This window comes from Rattus rattus, chromosome 5 (assembly GCF_011064425.1).
Source record: "Rattus rattus isolate New Zealand chromosome 5, Rrattus_CSIRO_v1, whole genome shotgun sequence".
Classification (NCBI taxonomy): Eukaryota; Metazoa; Chordata; class Mammalia; order Rodentia; family Muridae; genus Rattus; species Rattus rattus.
The window spans coordinates 154,555,261-154,575,714 of record NC_046158.1 but is presented as its reverse complement, the minus strand read 5'-3'; the positions used below and the strand labels follow the sequence as shown (position 1 = coordinate 154,575,714).

Here is a 20,454-nt window from a genome sequence, read left to right as displayed (position 1 = left end):
ACCCAGAAAGTTTTTGAGTACGAGTTTGAGCGATGCAAATAACTTAGTTTATTCCCACAAATCTGCGATGTCTATGCTCTGATCTGATCCCTTCAAGTTTTTAAGTCACTGGGACTTTGTCCTTTATAAAAACAAAACATAAAAACTTAAGAGATTTAGGAATGCATCTGAATTCATTTTAAATAGCTTGTTGACTACAACATTTTCTCCACAGGTAACACAAAACACTATTTGCTGGAATGGCATCTTTACAATCAAAAATACCCTAAATCGCTCTGTGTAGTCTGGGAACCCTGGAGCTTGGACTTTCCGAAGAGGCTTAGAGATATAGTGTATCTCTAGTGGAATTACTGGTGATCACCTAACTTGTGGTCTGGAGACTTATATGCAGATGTCTATGAACTCAAACATTAGGTAGATATGTAAACAATTCTAGTCTCCTTGTCCTGTCCTGGAAAAGCTGCCTTAAGACATATGAAACCGTCCATGTCCTGTCAGACTTAGTACCATGGTGACATTTTGCTCCCCGCTCTAACGAGGGCCTTCTCCTTACCAGATGCATACTAAGCTAGCAGCTATCTCCCAAAGCTTAGGTTCTAGACTTTTCTAGTAGTTTCCTACTTTCTCCCAAGTGAAAAGGACTCTCTTTGAGAAACCCAATCCAGTCTTGAGTCAACTCTAAGGCCAATGAGCCACTTTTGTGAACAGTGAAGACTTACCCTGCAAAGTGAATGAAACAAACTTCCTAGTATCTGTCATAGGTGGACATCTGCATAATTTTAGGTATGCGTAGTGCAAGTCAAACAGAAGGTACATGGCACATATAAACTGTAAAAGCAGGTTAGGCGTAGTGGCACAGGCCTTTAGTGCCAGCATTCAGGAGGCAGAGGCAGGCAGATTTCTGAGTTCAAGGCCAGCCTCGTCTACAGAGGGAGTACCAGGCCAGGGCTACCCTAGGGGAAACAAAACAAATCACCTGGAAAAAGTAAGAATCATCCTTCCAGTTAAAGTGAGCTTGGGTCATTTAACCAAACTCTGGAGGGGATTTTACAATGACTCCCCAGAGGTTTATCAGGATAGGAATGAAATCCTCGAGGGAAACATCTAAAGCATAGGGAGTGGTGTAAGACCTATACTGCAACTAACCACCACAAACACATCACACACACAGACACCAGAGACGGAGGCGACACACTGGCCTCAAGTACACTGACACTCACACATACCAAGTGCTTAGCAGTCCCATTGCTTGAGAAACAACAACACACAATACCTCTGGATAAACAGCACCAGCAGGGGTTTATTTAGTGACAGTAAGGTTAATGATTCCCTCAAACAATATAGGACAGGCCACCTGGTTTATTCAAACTGAATCTAAACCTTAGATCTGACTCAACAGTAACATAAAAACCTTTAATGACAAACCCGTGTTAAACCAAAGACAGTTTAGGTGAGTCTTAAAGCTCTACTACTGATGGGCTGGCATCTACACAACAAGTGTTCAGTTCGGTTACAAAAGCACATTTGAGTTTCTTGCTGCCACACTGTAAGCAGGTCTGAAATATGCTGTCTTATAAGGATTTCACCATGTCCCCACTGCTGCCAGTCTCCAGTCATTATGGTTTCTTCAGCCCTCAGAACATTTTTAGGAGAGATTTTCATTGACCTGCTTGCCTTGACAGGTACGTAAGAACTCAGTAAACTGACAGAATGAAGATTAACTGAGATGCCAAGAATAGTTTTTATTGCAAGCACAGTGAGCAGAAAGAGATGTCTTCTCACAGAGTGGCCACCGGGTCTGCCGTTAACTAAACCTCTGACAACCTTTCATTGGTTTAAAGCACATGAATTAGCTTCTTGTTATCAGGTGTACATCATCTCTGCCATGTGGGACATTTTCTTAGGGATATACAAGTAATACTCCATGTAGCCTGCTAGGTCCTCAATGGTCACATCATCCACATAGACACGAGCTTGCTCGGAACAGGATCGAGGAGAGCCAGACAGAGTTCTGGTGTGCAGTGACTGAGAGTAGTCCTCAAGTGATCTTCGTTCTGGGGCCAAAGGAGGGACATTCTGCAGACCTGAAAAGGAATACACTTCCATATCGTGCCACCTCTTACACTGGCACGCCTTGCCTACACACACACATGGCTTGCCCTGGCTTAGCTTGGAAACAGATTGAAAGTCAGAGAGATCGTTGGCCGTAAGACTTTCTGGGGAGACTTGGGTAGCATCAGAGAGCTCTTCTGTTTTACTCTCTGATGGGAGCCTCAGAACGGAACTTCTCAGAGGCTCGATGGCTGCTCCTGTGTGGTTAATATCAAGAGAAGTAGAGTTTTCTCCTGCGCTGAACTCTTTGGGTGTTGAAATTCCCCGTCCACTGCTGCCATCCGGTGGCTCAGTCTGGCTTCTCTGCTTAAGCTGGCTGCTGGAGGGAGATGCTGTTGTACTGCAATGTATGAACTTGGGAGGATGAAGAACAGGAGACTTCGAGCGTCTACGACGCTGGATTCTCACTGCTCCTCGTGAAGACTTCCTTGTAGACCTAAAAGAGAAAATGACACAAGACATGGAGATACAGAGCTGTCCTGAGAGAGGCCACATGACAGCTAGAGACAGATCTTTGGGTGTAAGGTCATCAATGCTTCCATTTTCAAACTACCTTGTGTCTCAAAAAATTCAGCATCCCTTATTAGCAATTATGATACAAGTGAGAGAACACAATTACCCAAGCCAGACATATGGGAGACATGGTGTAGAACACTTATTTCTTCCATTCTTGGCTTGTGAGCATGGGAGAAGCAGATAAACTGATGCAGTAAGAACAAACTGCAGTCCTATCAGCCTGAATATGGCCCCAGTACCAATGCTAAGGCTACAAAGCCACTGCGCCAGCACTAACAAAGCAGGGTGCTGGCTTACAAACCACTGTTACTGGTAACAGCCAACAAACCAAACAGTGAAAGTAACAGAAGGGAGAGCTGGCCAACAACTATGTAAAAAAGCTGGGTGCAGTGGGTGCACCTGTAATTTTCATGCTGGGGAAACAGGAAGATCCTTGGGACTTGTTGTCCAGCCAGTCCAGCTGGGTAGGAGGAGCTCCAGAGTCAAAGACCTTACCTCAAAAAAAAGAAAAAAAACAAACAAACACAGAAGAGGGGTGAGCAGCCAAGGAAGACAAACATCATCAACCCCTAGCCTTCACATGTGAGTGTGCATATGTATTCACGAGCGCACAGACCCACACAAACTCGAACACAGAAACACAGAGGACTTGGTGTGCTTCAAGTTTCTAGAAACTGAGAATTATTAAGTGCTCTATAGAGACAAGCATTTAAATAAAAAGCTGTATGAAAAAAAGAGACTTAAAACTGCCAAGCAAATCAGAAAACAGGAAAAGGAAGACGACGACAAAGCAGCAGCAGCAGATAAGACTTTAAAATAGTATTTATTTGGGGAGGAGGTGGATGCAAGTGCCAGGGTGCACACCTGATGGACATCTTTTGGGTCTCCCTACACCATGTAGATTCCAAAAATGAACTCAGAGCTGTAGGCTTGGCAGCATTAAAGCACCTTTTACCCACTAACCCATCTTCAAGGCCGTGATACAGAACTTTAATAAAAGCAAACCAGGTATGGTAACATGCACATTTAATCCCAGCACTCTGGGAGGCAGGCAAGCAGATCTTCGAATTTACAAATTTAAGGCCAACCTTGGCTACATAGTAAATTACAGAACAGCCAGGACTACATTAAAAACAAACAAACAAGCTGTCTAAAGGGAGGTTGAATAGGGGAGGAGAGGGGGAAAGGGGAGTAATGAGAGAGATAGAAGGGGTGGGGAAATCAACTAGGCAGGAAGCACACACTTGCAACTCCAGTCCCCAGGAAGTGAAATGGATGGAGGGATTGTAAGGCCAGGCTGAGGGCTGGAGAGATGGCTCAGCAGTTAAGAGCACTGACTGCCAGAGGTTCAATTCCCAGCAACCACATGGTGGCTCACAACCATCTGTAATGGGATCCGATGTCCTCTTCTGGTGTGTCCTGAAGTATACTCATATACATAAAATAAATAAATCTTTAAAAAAAAAAAAAAGCCAGCCTGAGTTACCGTGAGATCCTGTCTCACAGAAAGGAAAATAAAACTGTATTTGGAATTAAATGAGGGGCTGGGGATTTAGCTCAGTGGTAGAGCGCTTACCTAGGAAGCACAAGGCCCTGGGTTCGGTCCCCAGCTCCGAAAAAAAAGAACCAAAAAAAAAAAAAAAACTGTATTTGGAATTAAATGAAACAGACTAAATAAAATGCTATTAAGAACTACTGACGGTGAAATAAATCTATTTATAACAAAGGTCAGCAAACTGCAACCTGTAGGGCAACTTAGATCTGTCCCTCTCCTAGCTTCTCTGCTAGAGTGTGGAGCTTGGGCCAAGTCAAGGGCCTTACACACGCTCAGCACGTGCTTTGCCCATCTTGTTTCTGCACAGTCTATGAACCCTGCTCTTTAATGGGCTACAACTGTGAGCTATGGAGATGTGCATAGGATGACCCTTCATTCCTCTTCTCTCCATTCTCTCCCACCTTCTGGAGCCCACTTAGCTACCACCTACAAGCTGGGCATTGAGAGGTAGCATCTTAGTTCAAGAATCCAACTAGGGACAGGGAGATGACTCGATTCGTAATTGTTTCACAAATCTAGTAGTCTGAGTTCTATCCCTAGAACCTACAGTGGACACAGAGAACCAACTCCCCAGAACACAGGACTGTTGTGTCACAGGACTGTGACTTCCAAATGTGTACTGTGGTACATTTCCGTATCTGTGGTACACACACTCACACACACACGTACACACACACAAGTGATACTATAAAATAAAAATAAAAGAGCACCATGGAATCTGGAAGGTAGATGAGCGCACACTGGGGGGGCTGGGTCTATGTCAGACAGAATAAAGCAGGTGCCCTTTATCACACACTCTAGCAGAACCCCCACCAGGTTGACCACTTCCTCTTGACACTGCCTCAGCCACTCAAGTGCCAGAAAAACTGCAACAACAGTGATGAGTCTTCTCCTCAGTGAGCTCCTACACAGTATCCTTGGCTTTGGCCTTGTGGGTCTGTCTGTCCCTCTCTTCCTAACCCTCTGCCACTTGGTTTTTTGATACACTGCCTCACTGTGGATTAAGGCAGGTCTCAAACTGGACATTGTTTCTCAGTCTCTCATGAGCTGGGGTTACGGGTGTATTTACCATTCTATAAAAGGTCTGCTAACCCATGGCTTAAAAGGTACTAGAGAAAAGGAAAAAATAGCACATAAAGTAGTCAGTCTAACAGAAGAGCTATAAATTTGGAATCTGTTTTGAAAAATAGAAAACAGGCTAGGTGGTGTTGACACACACCTGTAATCCCAGCACTTGGGAGGCAGAGGCAGGCGGATCTCTGAGTTTGATGGAGGCCAGCCTAGTCTACAGAGTGAGTTCCAGGATGATGTTACACAGCAAAACACTGCCTTAAAAAAAACAAGAGAAAATAGAGAGAGGTCTGGACAACCTAGCTGTAGAGTGCCCTAGGTTCAAGCCCCAGTAGCAGAGGGACTAGGAAGAGACAATGAGAGCAGATGTAATTTAGAAGATCATGACAAAGACTTTAGGCAGATGTAGGCCTTTCAACAGCAGCCCAATAAAGTCAGAAGATAACAAACCTCACCAAGAGCTAAAACTGTCAATCCAGAAACAATGATTTCAGATACAACCAATCTATCTTCCAAAAATGAAATAAAAGTATTCTCAGATAAAGTAAAATATAACTGTCATCAAAGTTGGGGTTACAATCTGTGCCCAAGAAGCTAAGCTCTAAATCCTCAAGAAACTAATTAAAATAGACAAAAATAGTAAAGACCAGAAATTGAGATTTATTCAATGTGGCTAGATTGGGAAGAGAGGCAAAGTATTTACCAACAGGACACAATATTATATGATTCCAGAGGTAACCAATCCTAACTATTTGCAGTGCTGGGGAATGAACAGACAAGGAGGGCTTATCATACCCTAGGCAAACTCCACCACCGAGCTTTTGGACAGCCCAAGGAAAACCACTCAAAAGTGTTGTGGTTTCCCCAGAGTTATCAGTATTTTGATGCTAATTCCACTGCCCCAGGACAGCAGCCTAGTCATGTGACTTCACCAGAAACTTCTTTCTCCCCATTGGATTTGTAAAATACAGGTGAGGGGCAGGTACAGGACAGGAGGCCTGTCATTGGAGGAGAAGGAAGGATGGGTGGGAGAGAAGTTTGAAGGAAGAGGAGGAGACTGGAATGGGAGGAGAGGGAGGGGGGGAGAGGGAGAGGGGAGAGGGGAGAGGGGAGGGGGAGAGGGGAGAGGGGGAGAGGGGAGAGGGAGAGGGGGAGGGGAGAGGGAGAGGGGAGGGAGAGAGAGAAGCCCTGGCAGGACAATGGAGGCTGACATAAAGATTCAGTTCTGTGTATTTACAGGTTGTTATTAATGTTCTTAAGGGATGGATGGTACCTGGCTTTGTATGTTTAGGTGGGCAATTATATCTTATCAATTGGATCTAAGATTATTGTGTTGTGTGTTCTTTTATGTGAGGGTTTGAGTGTAAGAAAGTATGCGGTGGCTGGAGACACTGGGCCGCCACGGTGAGGTTGGGATGTGTTTCCACCAAGATATCTAGCAGATATCTTGGGGCACTGTGGCATGGACCTAGCGAGGTAAACGACATCTATATACTTTTTTTATTTTTTATATTTTTACAACACAAATGTACTCTACACAGAGCAATGTAAAGCCTTATTCACCAACAGACTTTCATCAAATGAACTATTTAGGAGTAGAAAAGGAGGTTGTATGTGGCATGATCTAGGGTTACAAGAACTCTGGGAAAAGAAACTAAAATGCAAATATTAACAAATTAACACTAGTAATAACAATAAAACCTGACCTGTGGGATTAAAAGTAAAGCAGGATCAGCACACTGAGTAATCACATCATAGAAGACAGGCAATCGAGTAAGTACTAAGAGGTTATAATCTTTTTTTTCTCTTTCAGAATTATTTTTTGTTCTTTTTTTCCCTCCATCTTTATTAAGTTGGGTATTTCTTATTTATATTTCAATTGTTATTACCTTTCCCGGTTTCCAGGCCAACATCCCCCTAATCCCTCCCTCTTCCCTTCTATATGAGTATTCCCCTCCCCATCCTCCCCCCATTACCACCCTCCTCCGAACAATTCCGTTCATTGGGGGTTCAGTCTTGGCAGGACCAAGGGCTCCCCCTTCCACTGGTGCCCTTACTAGGCGATTCATTGCTACCTATGCGGTTGGAGCCCAGGGTCAGTCCATGTATAGTCTTTGGGTAGCGGCTTAGTCCCTGGAAGCTCTGGTTGGTTGGCATTGTTGTTCATATGGGGTCTCAAGCCCCTTCAGCTCTTTCAGACCTTTCTCTGAATCCTTCAATGGGGGTCTCGTTCTCAGTTCAGTGGTTTGCTGCTGGCATTCACTTATGTATTTGCCATATTCTGGCTATGACTCTCAGGAGAGATCTACATCCAGTTCTTGTCAGCCTGCACTTCTTTGCTTCATCCACTCTTATCTAGTTTGGTGGCTGTATATGTATGGGCCACATGGGGACAGGCTCTGAATGGGCGTTCCTTCAGCCTCTGTTCTAAACTTTGCCTCCCTATTCCCTCCCAAGGGTATTGTTCCCCTTTTAAAGAAGAAGTGAGGGGCTGGAGAGATGGCTCAGAGGTTAAGAGCACTGACTGCTCTTCCAGAGGTCCTGAGTTCAATTCCCAGCAACCACATGGTGGCTCACAACCACCTATAATCAAGTCTGGTGTCCTCTTCTAGCCTGTAGTTGCATACATGCAGGCAGAAAGCTGTATGATGTATACATAATAAATAAATAAATAACTTTAAAAAAAAAAAGTGAAGCATTCGCATTTTGGTCATCCTTCTTGACTTTCATGTGTTCTGTGCATCTAGGGTAATTCAAGCATTTGGGCTAATATCCACTTATCAATGAGTGCATACCATGTGTGTTTTTCTGTGATTGAGTTACCTCACTCAGGATATTTTCCAGTTCCATCCATTTGCCTATGAATTTCATAAAGTCATTGTTTTTGATAACTGAGTAGTACTCCACTGTGTAGATGTACCACATTTTCTGTATCCATTCCTCTGTTGAAGGGCATTTGGGTTCTTTCCAGCTTCTGGCTATTATAAATAAGGCTGCTATGAACATAGTGGAGCACGTGTCTTTGTTATATGTTGGGGCATTTTTGGGGTATTTGCCCAGGAGAGGTATAGCTGGGTCCTCAGGTAGTGCAATGTCCAATTTTCTGAGGAACCTCCAGAATGGTTGTACCAGTTTGCAGTCCCACCAACAATGGAGGAGTGTTCCTCTTTCTCCACATCCTCGCCAATATCTGCTGTTGCCAGTTTTTGATTTTAGCCATTCTGACTGGTGTTGAGGTGGAATCTCAGGGTTGTTTTGATTTGCATTTCCCTTATGACTAAAGATGTTGAACATTTCTTTAGGTGCCTCTCAGCCATTCGGCATTCCTCAGCTGTGAATAATTTGTTTAGCTCTGAACCCCATTTTTAATAGGGTTATTTGTCTCCCTGCAGTCTAACTTCGTGAGTTCTTTGTAAATTTTGGATATGAGCCCTCTATCAGTTGTAGGATTGGTAAAGATCTTTCCCCAATCTGTTGGTTGCCGTTTTATCCTAACAACAGTGGTTTTTGCCTTACAGAAGCTGTGCAGTTTTATGAGATCCCATTTGTCGATTCTTGATCTTAGAGCATAAGCCATTGGTGTTTTGTTCAGGAAATTTTCTCCAGTGCCCATGTGTTCAAGATTTTATTCCCCCCACTTTTTCTTCTATTAGTTTGAGTGTATCTGGTTTGATGTGGAGGTCTTTGATCCACTTGGACTTAAACTTTGTACAGGGTGATAAGAATGGATCGATCTGCATTCTTCTACATGCTGACCTCCAGTTGAACCAGCACCATTTGCTGAAAATGCTTTTTTTCCATTGGATGGTTTTGGCTCCTTTGTCAAAAATCAAGTGATCATAGGTGTATGGGTTCATTTCTGGGTCTTCAATTCTATTCCACTGGTTTATCTGCCTGTACCAATACCATACAGTTTTTATCACTATTGCTCTGTAATACTGCTTTGAGTTCAGGGATAGTGATTCCCCCAAAGTCCTTTTATTGTTGAGGATAGTTTTAGTTATCCTGGGTTCTTTGTTATTCCAGATGAATTTGTAAATTGTTCTGTCTAGCTCTCTGAAGAATTGGATTGGAATTCCTGTCTACTGGTCTTCAGCTGTTCCTGTGGGCCTATGTCCTGAGTCCACCAGGCAGGTCACTTGGAGCAGAAAAGTTGGTCTTACCTCTGGTCTCGGGCCTGAAGTAGCTCCTCAGGAGTGGGTTTCAGCTCTCCGTGAGGGCAGCAACCAGTGCACAGGGTCCCAGTGCACAGGGGGCCCAGATGGCGCTAGGAGTTTTTCTCTACAGTCAGAAATGTGGGCGCGTCTGCCCCTCTGAAGGTCTAGTTCTCCCTCTCACGGGATTTGGGTGCAGGGAGCTGTATGACCAGGTCCCTTCAGATCCAGGCGAGGTCTGGACCGCAGAGCACCTGCAGCTTGAGTGCCCCTATCTTCCTGTTCCCAGAGGCTCTATACAGTTTCCTCTTGGGACAGGAATGTGGGCAAGGATGGGCAGTACTGGTGGTCTCTCCTGCCCTGCAGTCTCAGGCGATGAGCTCTCTCTCCCATGGGGTTTGGGAACAGGGAGCTGTGGGCCGGGATCAGGGAGGTTTGGGCTCCAGCTAGAAACCTGAAGTGTCCAGGCCCAGAGGAATTTTGCCTTTGTGTGTCCTGAGTCCATCAGGCAGATCACTTGGAGCAGGTAAGTTGGTCTTACCTCTGGTCTCGGGCCTGAAGTCGATCCTCAGGGGTGGGTTTCCAAGAGGTTATAATCTAAACTTTTGATCTTTTAACTTTTTGAAGCTTATGGCTTCAAAGCCAATTACTTTTTTAAAAGATGATAAATACCTTCTAAATTAGTAGAGGTAAAAATAAATTTTTTTTTCTAATCATTTAGTAAAAGATGGAGAAAAAAGGGTGGTAAGTAAGGGAGAGAAAACAGAAAAACCCTAACAACACTAGGCACAGTTCCTGACAGGTAAATGAAGGAGAATTGGCCAGGGAAGTCAAAGCCAGCTTGGGCTACACAGTGAATTTTAAACCAGCCTGGGCTATAGAGTGAGGCCTCATGTCTCAATAAAGGCTGTAAGTGTTATAAAACAAATTAAAAGGGCAAAAGTGGGGCTGGAGAGATGGCTCAGCGGTTAAGAGCACCCGACTACTCTTCCAGAGGTCCTGAGTTCAATTCCCAGCAACCACATGGTGGCTCACAACCATCTGTAAAGAGATCCAATGCCGGGGTTGGGGATTTAGCTCAGTGGTACAGCGCTTGCCTAGGAAGCGGAAGGCCCTGGGTTCGGTCCCCAGCTCCGAAAAAAAGAACCAAGAAAAAAAAAAAGATCTGATGCCCTCTTCTGGTGTATCTGAAGACAGCTACAGTGTACTTATATATAATAAATGAATTAATCTTTAAAAAAAAGGGGGGGGGGCAAAAGTGCAAATACATCAATTATCAAATGCACTAAACTTAGCAAACTAAAAAAAAAGCCCTGAATAGACTGAAGAAAACAGAATCAAGCCACATGCTACTTATGTGACCCACCAACAATTTAAAAGCAAAGTGATTAAAAGGCCAGGAAATAAATATACTGTTCACAAGTTGGCAGGAAATGAGACTCCTAACACTAATTTCAGACCACGCAAACCTTAGGACAAAAGCTAGTATACTATATAATAATAATAAGGCCGGGGCTGTAGCTCAGTTGGTAAGTGTGCTTGTCTGCCATGCACTAGCAGAAACAAGCCAGGACACAGAAAATGTCTCAGTAAACTCATTTTTAAGAACTGTGAAGCCAGGCCTGGTGGCTCGGGCTTATAATTACAGAAATTGGGAAGCTATTTGACGCCAGCCTGAGCTACTTAATAAGTTAATGGCCAAATTGGGCCAAAGAGTGGAGTGTCTGAGAGAATCACTGGAATCAGACTGGATCACAGCATACTCTCTTCCTCGACACTTGAGAAAGAAAGCCCAATCCTAAATTACTCAATGTGGTGGTTTGAATGAGAATGTTTCCCTGTTGGTGGAACTGTCTGGAAAGATTAGGAGGTATGGTCTTGTCAGAGGTGTGTCACTGGAAGAGGGCTCTGGGTTTCAAAAGCTCACAGCACAGCCAGTGGTTCTCTTCCTCCCAGCTGTGTCTCCAGAGTGAGCTCTCAGCTACCACTCCAGCGCCATTCCTGCCTGCCACCCTGCCACGCTCCCTGCCACAATGGGCATGGATTCCAACCTCTGAAACTGTGAGCCCCAAATAAACTCGTTCTTCTATCAGCTGCCTTGGCCATGGCATCTCTTCACAACGAAAAATGAACGAGACAAAAGTCTTTAAGGAGTGGGGAACTAAGATGGCTCAGTAGTTAAGAGCATTTTCTTCGCTTACAGAGAACCCAAGTGGCCCACATCTTCCTTGTAACTCCATTCCAGGGATTCCAACACTGTCTCTAACGTGCACAGGCACACGCATATAAATTTAAAAAAAAAAAAAAAGCATGCAAACACATACACATGCAAATAAGTAGGCACACATTTAAAGCCCAAAAGAAAACATTCTTCTCCATAGGACGCAGGTACCCAGGCCAAAGAGATGGCTTAGAATAAAGGTGCTTAAACTAAGCCTGACAACCCGAGTTTGATCCCTGAAACATATATGGTGGAAAACTAAGTCTTCAAAGTTGTCCTTTGATTTCTATAGACACTCCCTGGCAGTTACCATACCCCAAATAAGTAAGTGTGATTAAGAGGGAAGGGGGCACTCTTACCCATGCCAACTGTCCTTAGGTGCACACATGGTTTTCGGTTTGGTGTCATCTACTGTTGTTCTCACTGATGCTCTGACACTTGTGCCTTCTCCAACAGACAGAGATACGATGGACCTGAGGACAAGAACACGTTCACTGTGGTCTTGCGGACAACCTTCCACCCTCACCAACCCGAATACAACTTTGAATGCCACCTTTATTTTCTTTGTAGTTTACACTTCCCAAACTTCACTTTGAGCCGGGCCTGGTGAGCTGGGCCTGGTGGCACACACCAGCACTCAGGAGGCAAAGGCAGGTGGCTCTCTGAATTGATGGCCACCCTGGTTTACAAAGTGAGTTCCAGGAGAGAAACACAGAGGAACAGAGAAACCACATACATGTTTGGATTACTGTAAGAGACACTATGATAAAAGCCAACGCATGGTGTGGTGTGTGCTTATAATCACAGAGTTGGATAGGGGAAACAGTTACACAGAGAAATCCTATCTCAAAAACAAACAAATAAATAAATAAGAAAATAAATAGAAAAATTTAGCTTTTAATGTAAAATTTCCTCCAAAACCAAACTGGAAAGATTCCTAAAAACCGATGGTTGCAACCAGCGGTGGGCTATAAATAGATTTTCAGGCTGTTTATCCAGGCAGATCAAAGCCTTTTATGTTCAGGGAGAATGCTAATGACACTGATGTTCTTTCGCCTACGAAACCACAGACAGAAGTAAGTTTAAGAACCCATCGTTAAGAGTCCATTTAAAGGATGACACTTTTGAGTATTTTATAACTTTTAGAAAGATTTTTCTATTTTTGCAACTAGTAAATCTGAAATTTTCTCAGTTAAATCTCTACTTTAAAAGTATACAAAAGTACCATGGATTCTGAGCGAAGAATATTTTTTAAAAAAATGCAAACCAGACCCATCTGTATCAAGACTACCAACATAAGCATTTTGATATGTCCTTCCAAAATACACGTAACACAAGATCCTGAGTTTGAACCCTAGAGTTAACAGTAAAAAGCTGAGTGTAGTGGTGTGTGCTTGTGATCAGAGCTGGCTGGGGGAAGACAGGATCTAGGGGCTCACTGGCCAGCCAGCCTAGCCTACTTGGCAAGTTCCAGGTTAGTGAGACACTGTCTTTTAAAAACAAACAAAAAACAGATGGATAGCACCTATAGAATAGCATTCCATGTTGTCTTGTCTCCACATGCAATACACACACACACACACACACACACACACACACACATTTTCCCCCATATTCCCCCCACAGTCAAACATGGTAGTACCTGAATGTAATTCTAGAAGCAATGGCAGAAGGATTAAAGAAGTCCAGCCTGGGATACATACATAGAAAGGTGCAGGCCAGCCTGGGCTACCTAATAAGACCCTGTGCTAACCTCATCCCTAAAAATATAAGCATGAAGAACTTTTTTTTTTTCTCTCCCAGAGCTGGGGACCGAACCCAGGGCCTCAAGCGCTCTACCACTGAGCTAAATCCCCAACCCACCATGAAGAACTTTTAATGACATGAGAGCATGTCTCAGTTACCATAAGAAACTCCATGGAAAATGCCAGTGTGCGGCATGATCTAAAACACTATGCCCACAATCCCAGCACTCAGGAGGCTGAGGAGGATCACAAGCCTGGACTCAGCCTGGCTAAATAGACAGACCATGTCTACTTCTCAGAAAAACAACAAATAAAAAGAACACCATATACAGCATTGCATATACAGGACCTAGAGGTTAAAGTAAATTGTGACTTTTTTTATCCTTTTATTTTTTTCTGAACTATTTTGTTGTCAAGTTAAAAGGCTTATTGATTTACAACAAATACAAAGACGCTTGTTCTGATAAGACAAATACCACTGAAAATCAAAACCTGTTGAACAGGATCATGTAAACTCCTGGTAAAGCTTAATGAGTTAGTGCTCAGCAGGATGTATGGCAACAGAAGGGAACATGCACTGCATAGACTCTCCAAGTCTCATTCTGCTTAGTCACACGAATTACTCATCCTCCTATAATTCTAATAGAGGCATGTCACATGCTACAAGTATGTCATTTCTTTAAAAGGCATGTTTGGTTATTTGTTACTTCTCTCTGTGAATGGGCATGTGCTTTTGAGTACAACTTGCAGTGGAAGCCAGAGGCACAGGATCTCCTTGCAGCTACAGTTACAAATAGCTAAAGACGTAGGTGCTAGGAACTGAACTTTGATCCTTTGCAAGAGCAATATGTGCTCTTCACCACTGAGCCCTGTCTCCAGCGCCCAAATATATAATTTACAACCATAAACCGCATGGATATTTTGCAAGGCATTATAAGGGTCTAAATAACTCGTAGTGCCATCAATAACTTAACTTTATTTTTAGCTTAATTTTACATTCTAATTTCTTTTTTCTTTGTGAAGCAAAGTCTCTTTTATGTAACCCTAGCTGTCCTGGAACTCCCTCTGTAGACTAGACTGGTCTCATAACACAGAGATCTGCCTGCTTCCTGAGTGCTGGGATTAAAATTATAATGCTTACATTTCAATTTCTTAGAACATCAGGAGTAGTGTCCCTGTAAAGAGTTACTTATATAGGCTGTATATACTAGAGGATTTATATACATGTATATTAGTTCTACAGTTTTTTAAAATTTAAAACTCACCTATACAGCAAAAATCACAAAGAATATACTAAAACTACAATCTAGAGTTAAGTTTTTGCACTTCATTTCATTTTCTCAAAAGGTTTACCATGGGCTAGGAGATACAGCTCAGTGGTACAACACTTAGTTACCGCGAGCCAAATCCCCAGTTCTATCCACAGGACAGAGTACCTCCATCAAAAACAAAAAGTGTAACAGCCACAATAAAGAGTTGGGAATGGTGGTGCACGGACATAATGCCAGCACTCAGAAGACTGAGCAAGGAAGCTGGTGATTAGGAGGCCAGACTGGGATACACTGTAAGACCTTGTTTCAAAAGCCCAAAACAAAAGAATACTAACATGGCAAAAACTGTGCTGGAAAACCACTGGGAACACGATACTTGTCTAAAGTACCATGGAAGCAAACCTGAGCATCTTTTTTTTCCTTTTTCTTTTTTTCCGGAGCTGGGAACCGAACCCAGGGCCTTGCGCTCTACCACTGAGCTAAATCCCCAACCCCAAACCTGAGCATCTTAACATCCACTGAGCAGAGCTATTAGCATAAATATTCTAGATAAGCCAGAAACCATACAAGTCATAGGAAGGCAGCTATTAGCATCTATTTGGTTTTTAGTTTGTAAAGTATTTCCATGCTGTCTGCAATGGACCACAAGGAAGAATGGCTAAGAACAGGTTCTGGAGCAAGACACTCTGTAACTGTAATTTCTAACAGTAGAAAGTGACCTAATTTTGTGTGCAGCCTAAGATGACAGCAGTGTCATCTTACTTACTTCTAAGAGAGTAGAGAGGGTTAAATGTGTTCCAAGTACTTACTACTCAGGGCAGGAGTGAAATACTGGTGACTAGGACTATTAGTACTACACTGCTCAACGCTGAGCTTTCAGTGTTCAGTTTACACTCGTTTAAAAAAAATATTCATTAACACGAGATTTCATCTGGCTTAGGGCCAGAAGAACTAGCGTAAGGAGAGATCTATCTGCACACAACATTTTTAAAGGGTGAAATAATAAAGACAGCAGCTGGTCTGCAAATGTTCCAATTAGTTTGGCCAAAGGCTCTAAGACTATTTATTGATCTTGGTGACAGATCCCTACTGAATACAGATTCAATCTAACAATTAAGAAACTGTGCAATCAAGAATGTCTTCATAGACCTTCACTAGGCCAATTCACTTTAAATAAAAATTACTGTGATTCCCTTGAGGCATTTTGAGAAGTCCCTGGTGAGATACTACTTGATCTAACATTTAATTATTTAACATTAAAATAGGGGGTCTGGAGAGATAGCTCAGTGGTTAAGAGCACTGACTGCTCTTCCAGAGGTTCTGAGTTCAAGTCCCAGTAACCACATGGTGGCTCACAACCATCTGTAAGGGGATCCAATACCCTCTTCTGGTGTGCAGGAAGAGATTGACAGTATATATGTAACACAAATAAATCTTTAAAAACAAAATAAACAAACAACAACAACAAAATCCACATTAAGTAGGAAAGAAGAACCTCCTCAGAGTTAAGGAAAACCAAAGCACTGCACCTTAGAGTAAAATGAACTGCTGCTTTTCAACATTTACACAGAATAGAATAGACAAGACAGTACCCTACATACCCTAGGGAAATAGAATAGACAAGACAGTGCCCTACATACCCTAGGGTGAACAAAGTGACAAGAGTAACATTTGAACAAAGACTATTTAAATCCAGGAAATAAATAATCCTAAATCACATATTACATGTTCAATTACCCTGATGCGTCCACTCTTAATTTCTTGAAGGCAGTTTGCAGGCTTTCCTCCTCTCCATCCTTGGCTTCAGATTTCATTGTGAAGGTTTCTGTACTCCTATTGATGTTCCCTCCTGTTAATACTAAAAAGGAATAAGAAAGGTGGAAGTCAGTGGGACCAAGAGGATATTTCCTTACAGTTACTGTTAGGAGAGGAACATCCCTATTTCTAAGCAGCATGTTACATAACCAGACTACAGAGCTTAGCATGCATGCATACGCACACACCAACAGTACTCAAACCACACAAACAGTTAATGCTTTAAACTCTTATATTTTGGAAACAATATCTAAGAACTATGTTTCATACTATTAAATGAGGGGAGGAAAGCTCCCTAATGGACAAATTTACCATTAGAGATAAGAGAAGCTCAAACTGCAACCCTCTGATTAATTAAAATGCTGCTGAGTATGTGTCTAGTCTGATCCTCACAATTCTAAGTATCATTTTATGACACCACATCATTTGTACAAAGCAATCTTAACCACTGTATCAGCATACATGAAGAACCAACCGTATTCTGCTGCTGTTAGAACAGGAATAAAGACTTCAGTCATCCCTGGTTACTTTATACTCTACCCCTCTGACTGAAAACTTTATTTGGTGTTTGTAAGCTTTGGGTACTGTAGCTATTACAAAGAAATGATGCCAATACTCAAAAGAAGGTAAAGAACAAAGCAGAACTCTTTAGTTAGGAGTAGGAAATTAATTCATAAAATAGTGTTCTAAGATATGACTCCATGTACTGTCCTCTTAACCAACTAGTTTGACTACTCAAAGTCTCAGTTTCTGCTACTCTGATTTTTCCATTTAAACAAAGGAAGGGGATAAAGGATCATCAACTCAAACATACATCACAAATAAATCCTCAAATCTAATCTTCGAATTACCAATGTACTCAATCTTGAACAAATAAACACACCAGTACCCAAAAAGGAAGAGAGGAGAAAAACAAAACAAAACCAAAAAACACTAATTTTTAAGCCAAGGATATACTTTTACCTTTCTATCTAACCTCCTTAACCCCCCACCCCACCCCCCACCCCCAGCCACTTAGAGAGAGCAGTGCCTCTCTGTAGACCTTTAGGCACTGATTCTAGATCAGTTTATTTCTCAGAAGAGAGTTATGTTATTATGAGACCTCTAATATTCCAAAGGTCAAGAGGTCACAATGTTTGACATTTGTATGTATAGCCTCAAAAGAACTTAGCTAGTTTTCACTTCAATATCAGAAAACAACAAACCCACTCTCCCAAATACATGGTTTATTTAACCAGGTCATAAACTCGAGGAAACCTCGCCCACATAACTGCAAGTTTCACTGGTCTCTAATTCTTCACAGGAGGAGGCTTCCTCAAATAAATACACAATATTCTATATACTAAGAGAGGGCTAAGTTCTAGTACGTCTCGAGCTCCACATCTACAAAGCTCTAACACAGGTTGTAAACAAATTTTCTTGCTACCACAACTCCATGAAAGCTGGTTCTGCAAGAGCTGTGGCTCAAAGAGTAAGGGCCCATGGATACTGACTGACCACCTGAGCTGTTTCCTGGAACCTGAGTGACAGACGGAAACAACTCCTCAAGCTGCACTCTGCCCTTCATATGAAACACTCTCATACACATAATACAAGTAAAAAAATTAATAGTGTGGTTTATAGTTAGTTCTCTCAATCTGACTTGTGTGGCAATCAGTCAATCTTTAAATTCACACCAGGCCACATGCACACTGGTAAACACCACAGGCAGAAATCCACTCCTTTCCCAAGGACTTCTAGGATTCCTAGTACTACGTACTACCTTGGATGCCACAACAGGGGCTGAACTGACTACAGGGGTCCTGGGAATCCCAGTTTAGTAGGGATGGCATCTCCTACCCTCCAGGATTCACACCTGCCTAAGAAGCTTCCCAGCTAAACCTCACAACTTCTAATTACACAGTGCCGACTTAATAGTATGGCAGATGTTAGTACGAACTTAGCATTCTTGCTGAGACACTAACAGGTATATTATTAAAAACCCCAACAACCCAAAATAAAAATCTGGCTGCAGACCAAGAACTTCGAGAATAAAGTATCGCCTAACTTGTTTTCAAAACTCCACCATTGTGACTGCTCATGTTTTGCTTCAGTTACTTTAACCCAGAGCAAAGGTGAGTATCTTAAGCGTAACCTCAGGGGTTAGATCAGAGCACGCTGGTAATTACAAAAGGCTTACTACGCTCACATTAGTTCCTAGCTTTCCACTCTGGAGGCATCAGCTCAACAGCTCTATCCAACAGGTGACCTTCATTTACATCACATCGTAGGTGATTCTCTTCCTACCCCTTCGCTGCACTTATTTCCAAAGAATGCCCAAAGAGTTCAGACTTGCAAAAAAGCCTGTAAGAAGTTACGTTGCGCGGTTTTAACTCAAATCACACCACAGTTTCTTTCCACAAATACTGCGTGCACAGTCTAGTTTACACTTTTGAAGTTTTTAACTAAGCTCTCCTTAAGTTTCAAATCGAACTCCTCATTTTGAGGAGCCCGAAAATGAGATCTGCACGCGTCCTCACAAAGTTAAAGCGAAGAAACTGCCCCCCCAGACCCCTCGGAAGTACAGAGTCCGGAAAAGAAAAAAAATAAACAAACCCTGTCCAGCAACCCTCCAGAAAGGCCCCGATAAAATCAATCTGTCCCCAGGACAAAAACATATCCACACCTCTCTGGGCACACCCACTCAACCCTTCAAATCACAGGACTACAGGCAAAGCAACACGTTCGTTCCTTTCCATCACGGTTAAGCGGAGTCGGCGGGGAAAGGTGAGAACCCGGGGCCACCCAAGCGGGGAGCTGTCTCGGCTTTTACCCTACCCGTCCCGGCCAACCACAAACTCTGAGAGAAGACGTTGAGTGAAGCCGCGGGAGGCAAGCGGAGGGGAGTGAGGCTCGCAGGGCGGGAAAAGGCGGGAAGGGGCAAAGGGCGGCAAGGAGAGCGAAAGGGGAAGCTGCGGCCGGCGCGACCTGGGCACCGCGGGAACGCAGGAAGGCGGGAAGCGAAGGCCGCGCAGGTTCGCACTCCAGGCCGCGGCAGCCCAGGGCCAGGCCGGGCCAGGCAGTCAGCGCAGGGAGACGCGGTGACCGGACAGGAGGGCCGGACTCCGCCTCCCGCGGGTGGGAGGCCTGGCGGACACGACGTCCCAGTCCTCCTCGTCCTGACAGGCCGCTCACCTCCTCGCAGCTGGGGCGCTCCCGGGAACCCGGCCCCGACGGCTCCGAGCGTCTCTCCGCGACCGCCGCGCCTGACTGACCCGGATCCAAACCCCGCAGATAGGGTGGCCCGCGCACTAGAGTCGTACTGCGCCTGCGCAACCTGGGCTCGCGCCCCGCCCACCGCTCACGCTCCTCCCACCTCGGTGACTCGGCAGCACGGCCAGAGGTAACTGCGCAAGCGCACGGTGGCAGCCCCGCCTCTCGAAGCTCCTGCTCCAACCCCTCTCCGAAGCACGTGCGTCTTAAGTCATTTCCTGTTATTCTTTTCGCTCCCTCCGCCCCCTGGCTTGGGTTCGCTCCCGGCAGGCTTTAGGGCGTGCCTACTTCCTCTTCCTCTACTATCACGTGAATCGGCGGCTTGTCTTGCAACTGTAGAGCCATCGCTGCTCCCGAGGCATAATCTGCCTCCTTCTTGTCCTCTTGAAGTCACCAAGCCAACGGAATTCGGTGGGCTGCGGGAGCGTTTGCGCCACCCGATGCCTCCAGGAATGCTCGGCAGAGTTTCCTACATGCAACCAAGGGTGCTTGCACTCGGTCCACCACCCTCGCTGTGGACCGTCTCTTTGGGTCCGCAGAGAAGCCAAGAAGGTATTACTTGGACGAGGCCCAGGCAGTGGATGCTAGCCCGGAATTGGAATGGAAATTAGGTTTTATGGTTTTTGCTTTTTTTTTTTTCTTTTTTTTCGGAGCTGGGGACCGAACCCAGGGCCTTGCGCTCGCTAGACAAGCGCTCTACCGCTGAGCTAAATCCCCAACCCCGGTTTTTGCTTTTTTAAAA

The 20,454-nt window shown here is 43.9% G+C and overlaps 1 protein-coding gene across 1 annotated transcript; it reads right to left on the bottom strand.

The window, feature by feature from the left end:
• Window positions 1-1,274: 1,274 nt before the first annotated feature.
• On the bottom strand, window positions 1,275-16,527 carry Oser1 (oxidative stress responsive serine rich 1). Its single transcript, XM_032904897.1, has 3 exons — window positions 16,383-16,527; window positions 11,989-12,102; window positions 1,275-2,548 (listed from the first exon to the last, which is right to left on the bottom strand). The coding sequence occupies exons 1-3, from the start codon at window positions 16,457-16,459 to the stop codon at window positions 1,864-1,866; spliced, it is 876 nt and encodes a 291-aa protein (XP_032760788.1). The 5' UTR covers window positions 16,460-16,527; the 3' UTR covers window positions 1,275-1,863.
• Window positions 16,528-20,454: the final 3,927 nt, after the last annotated feature.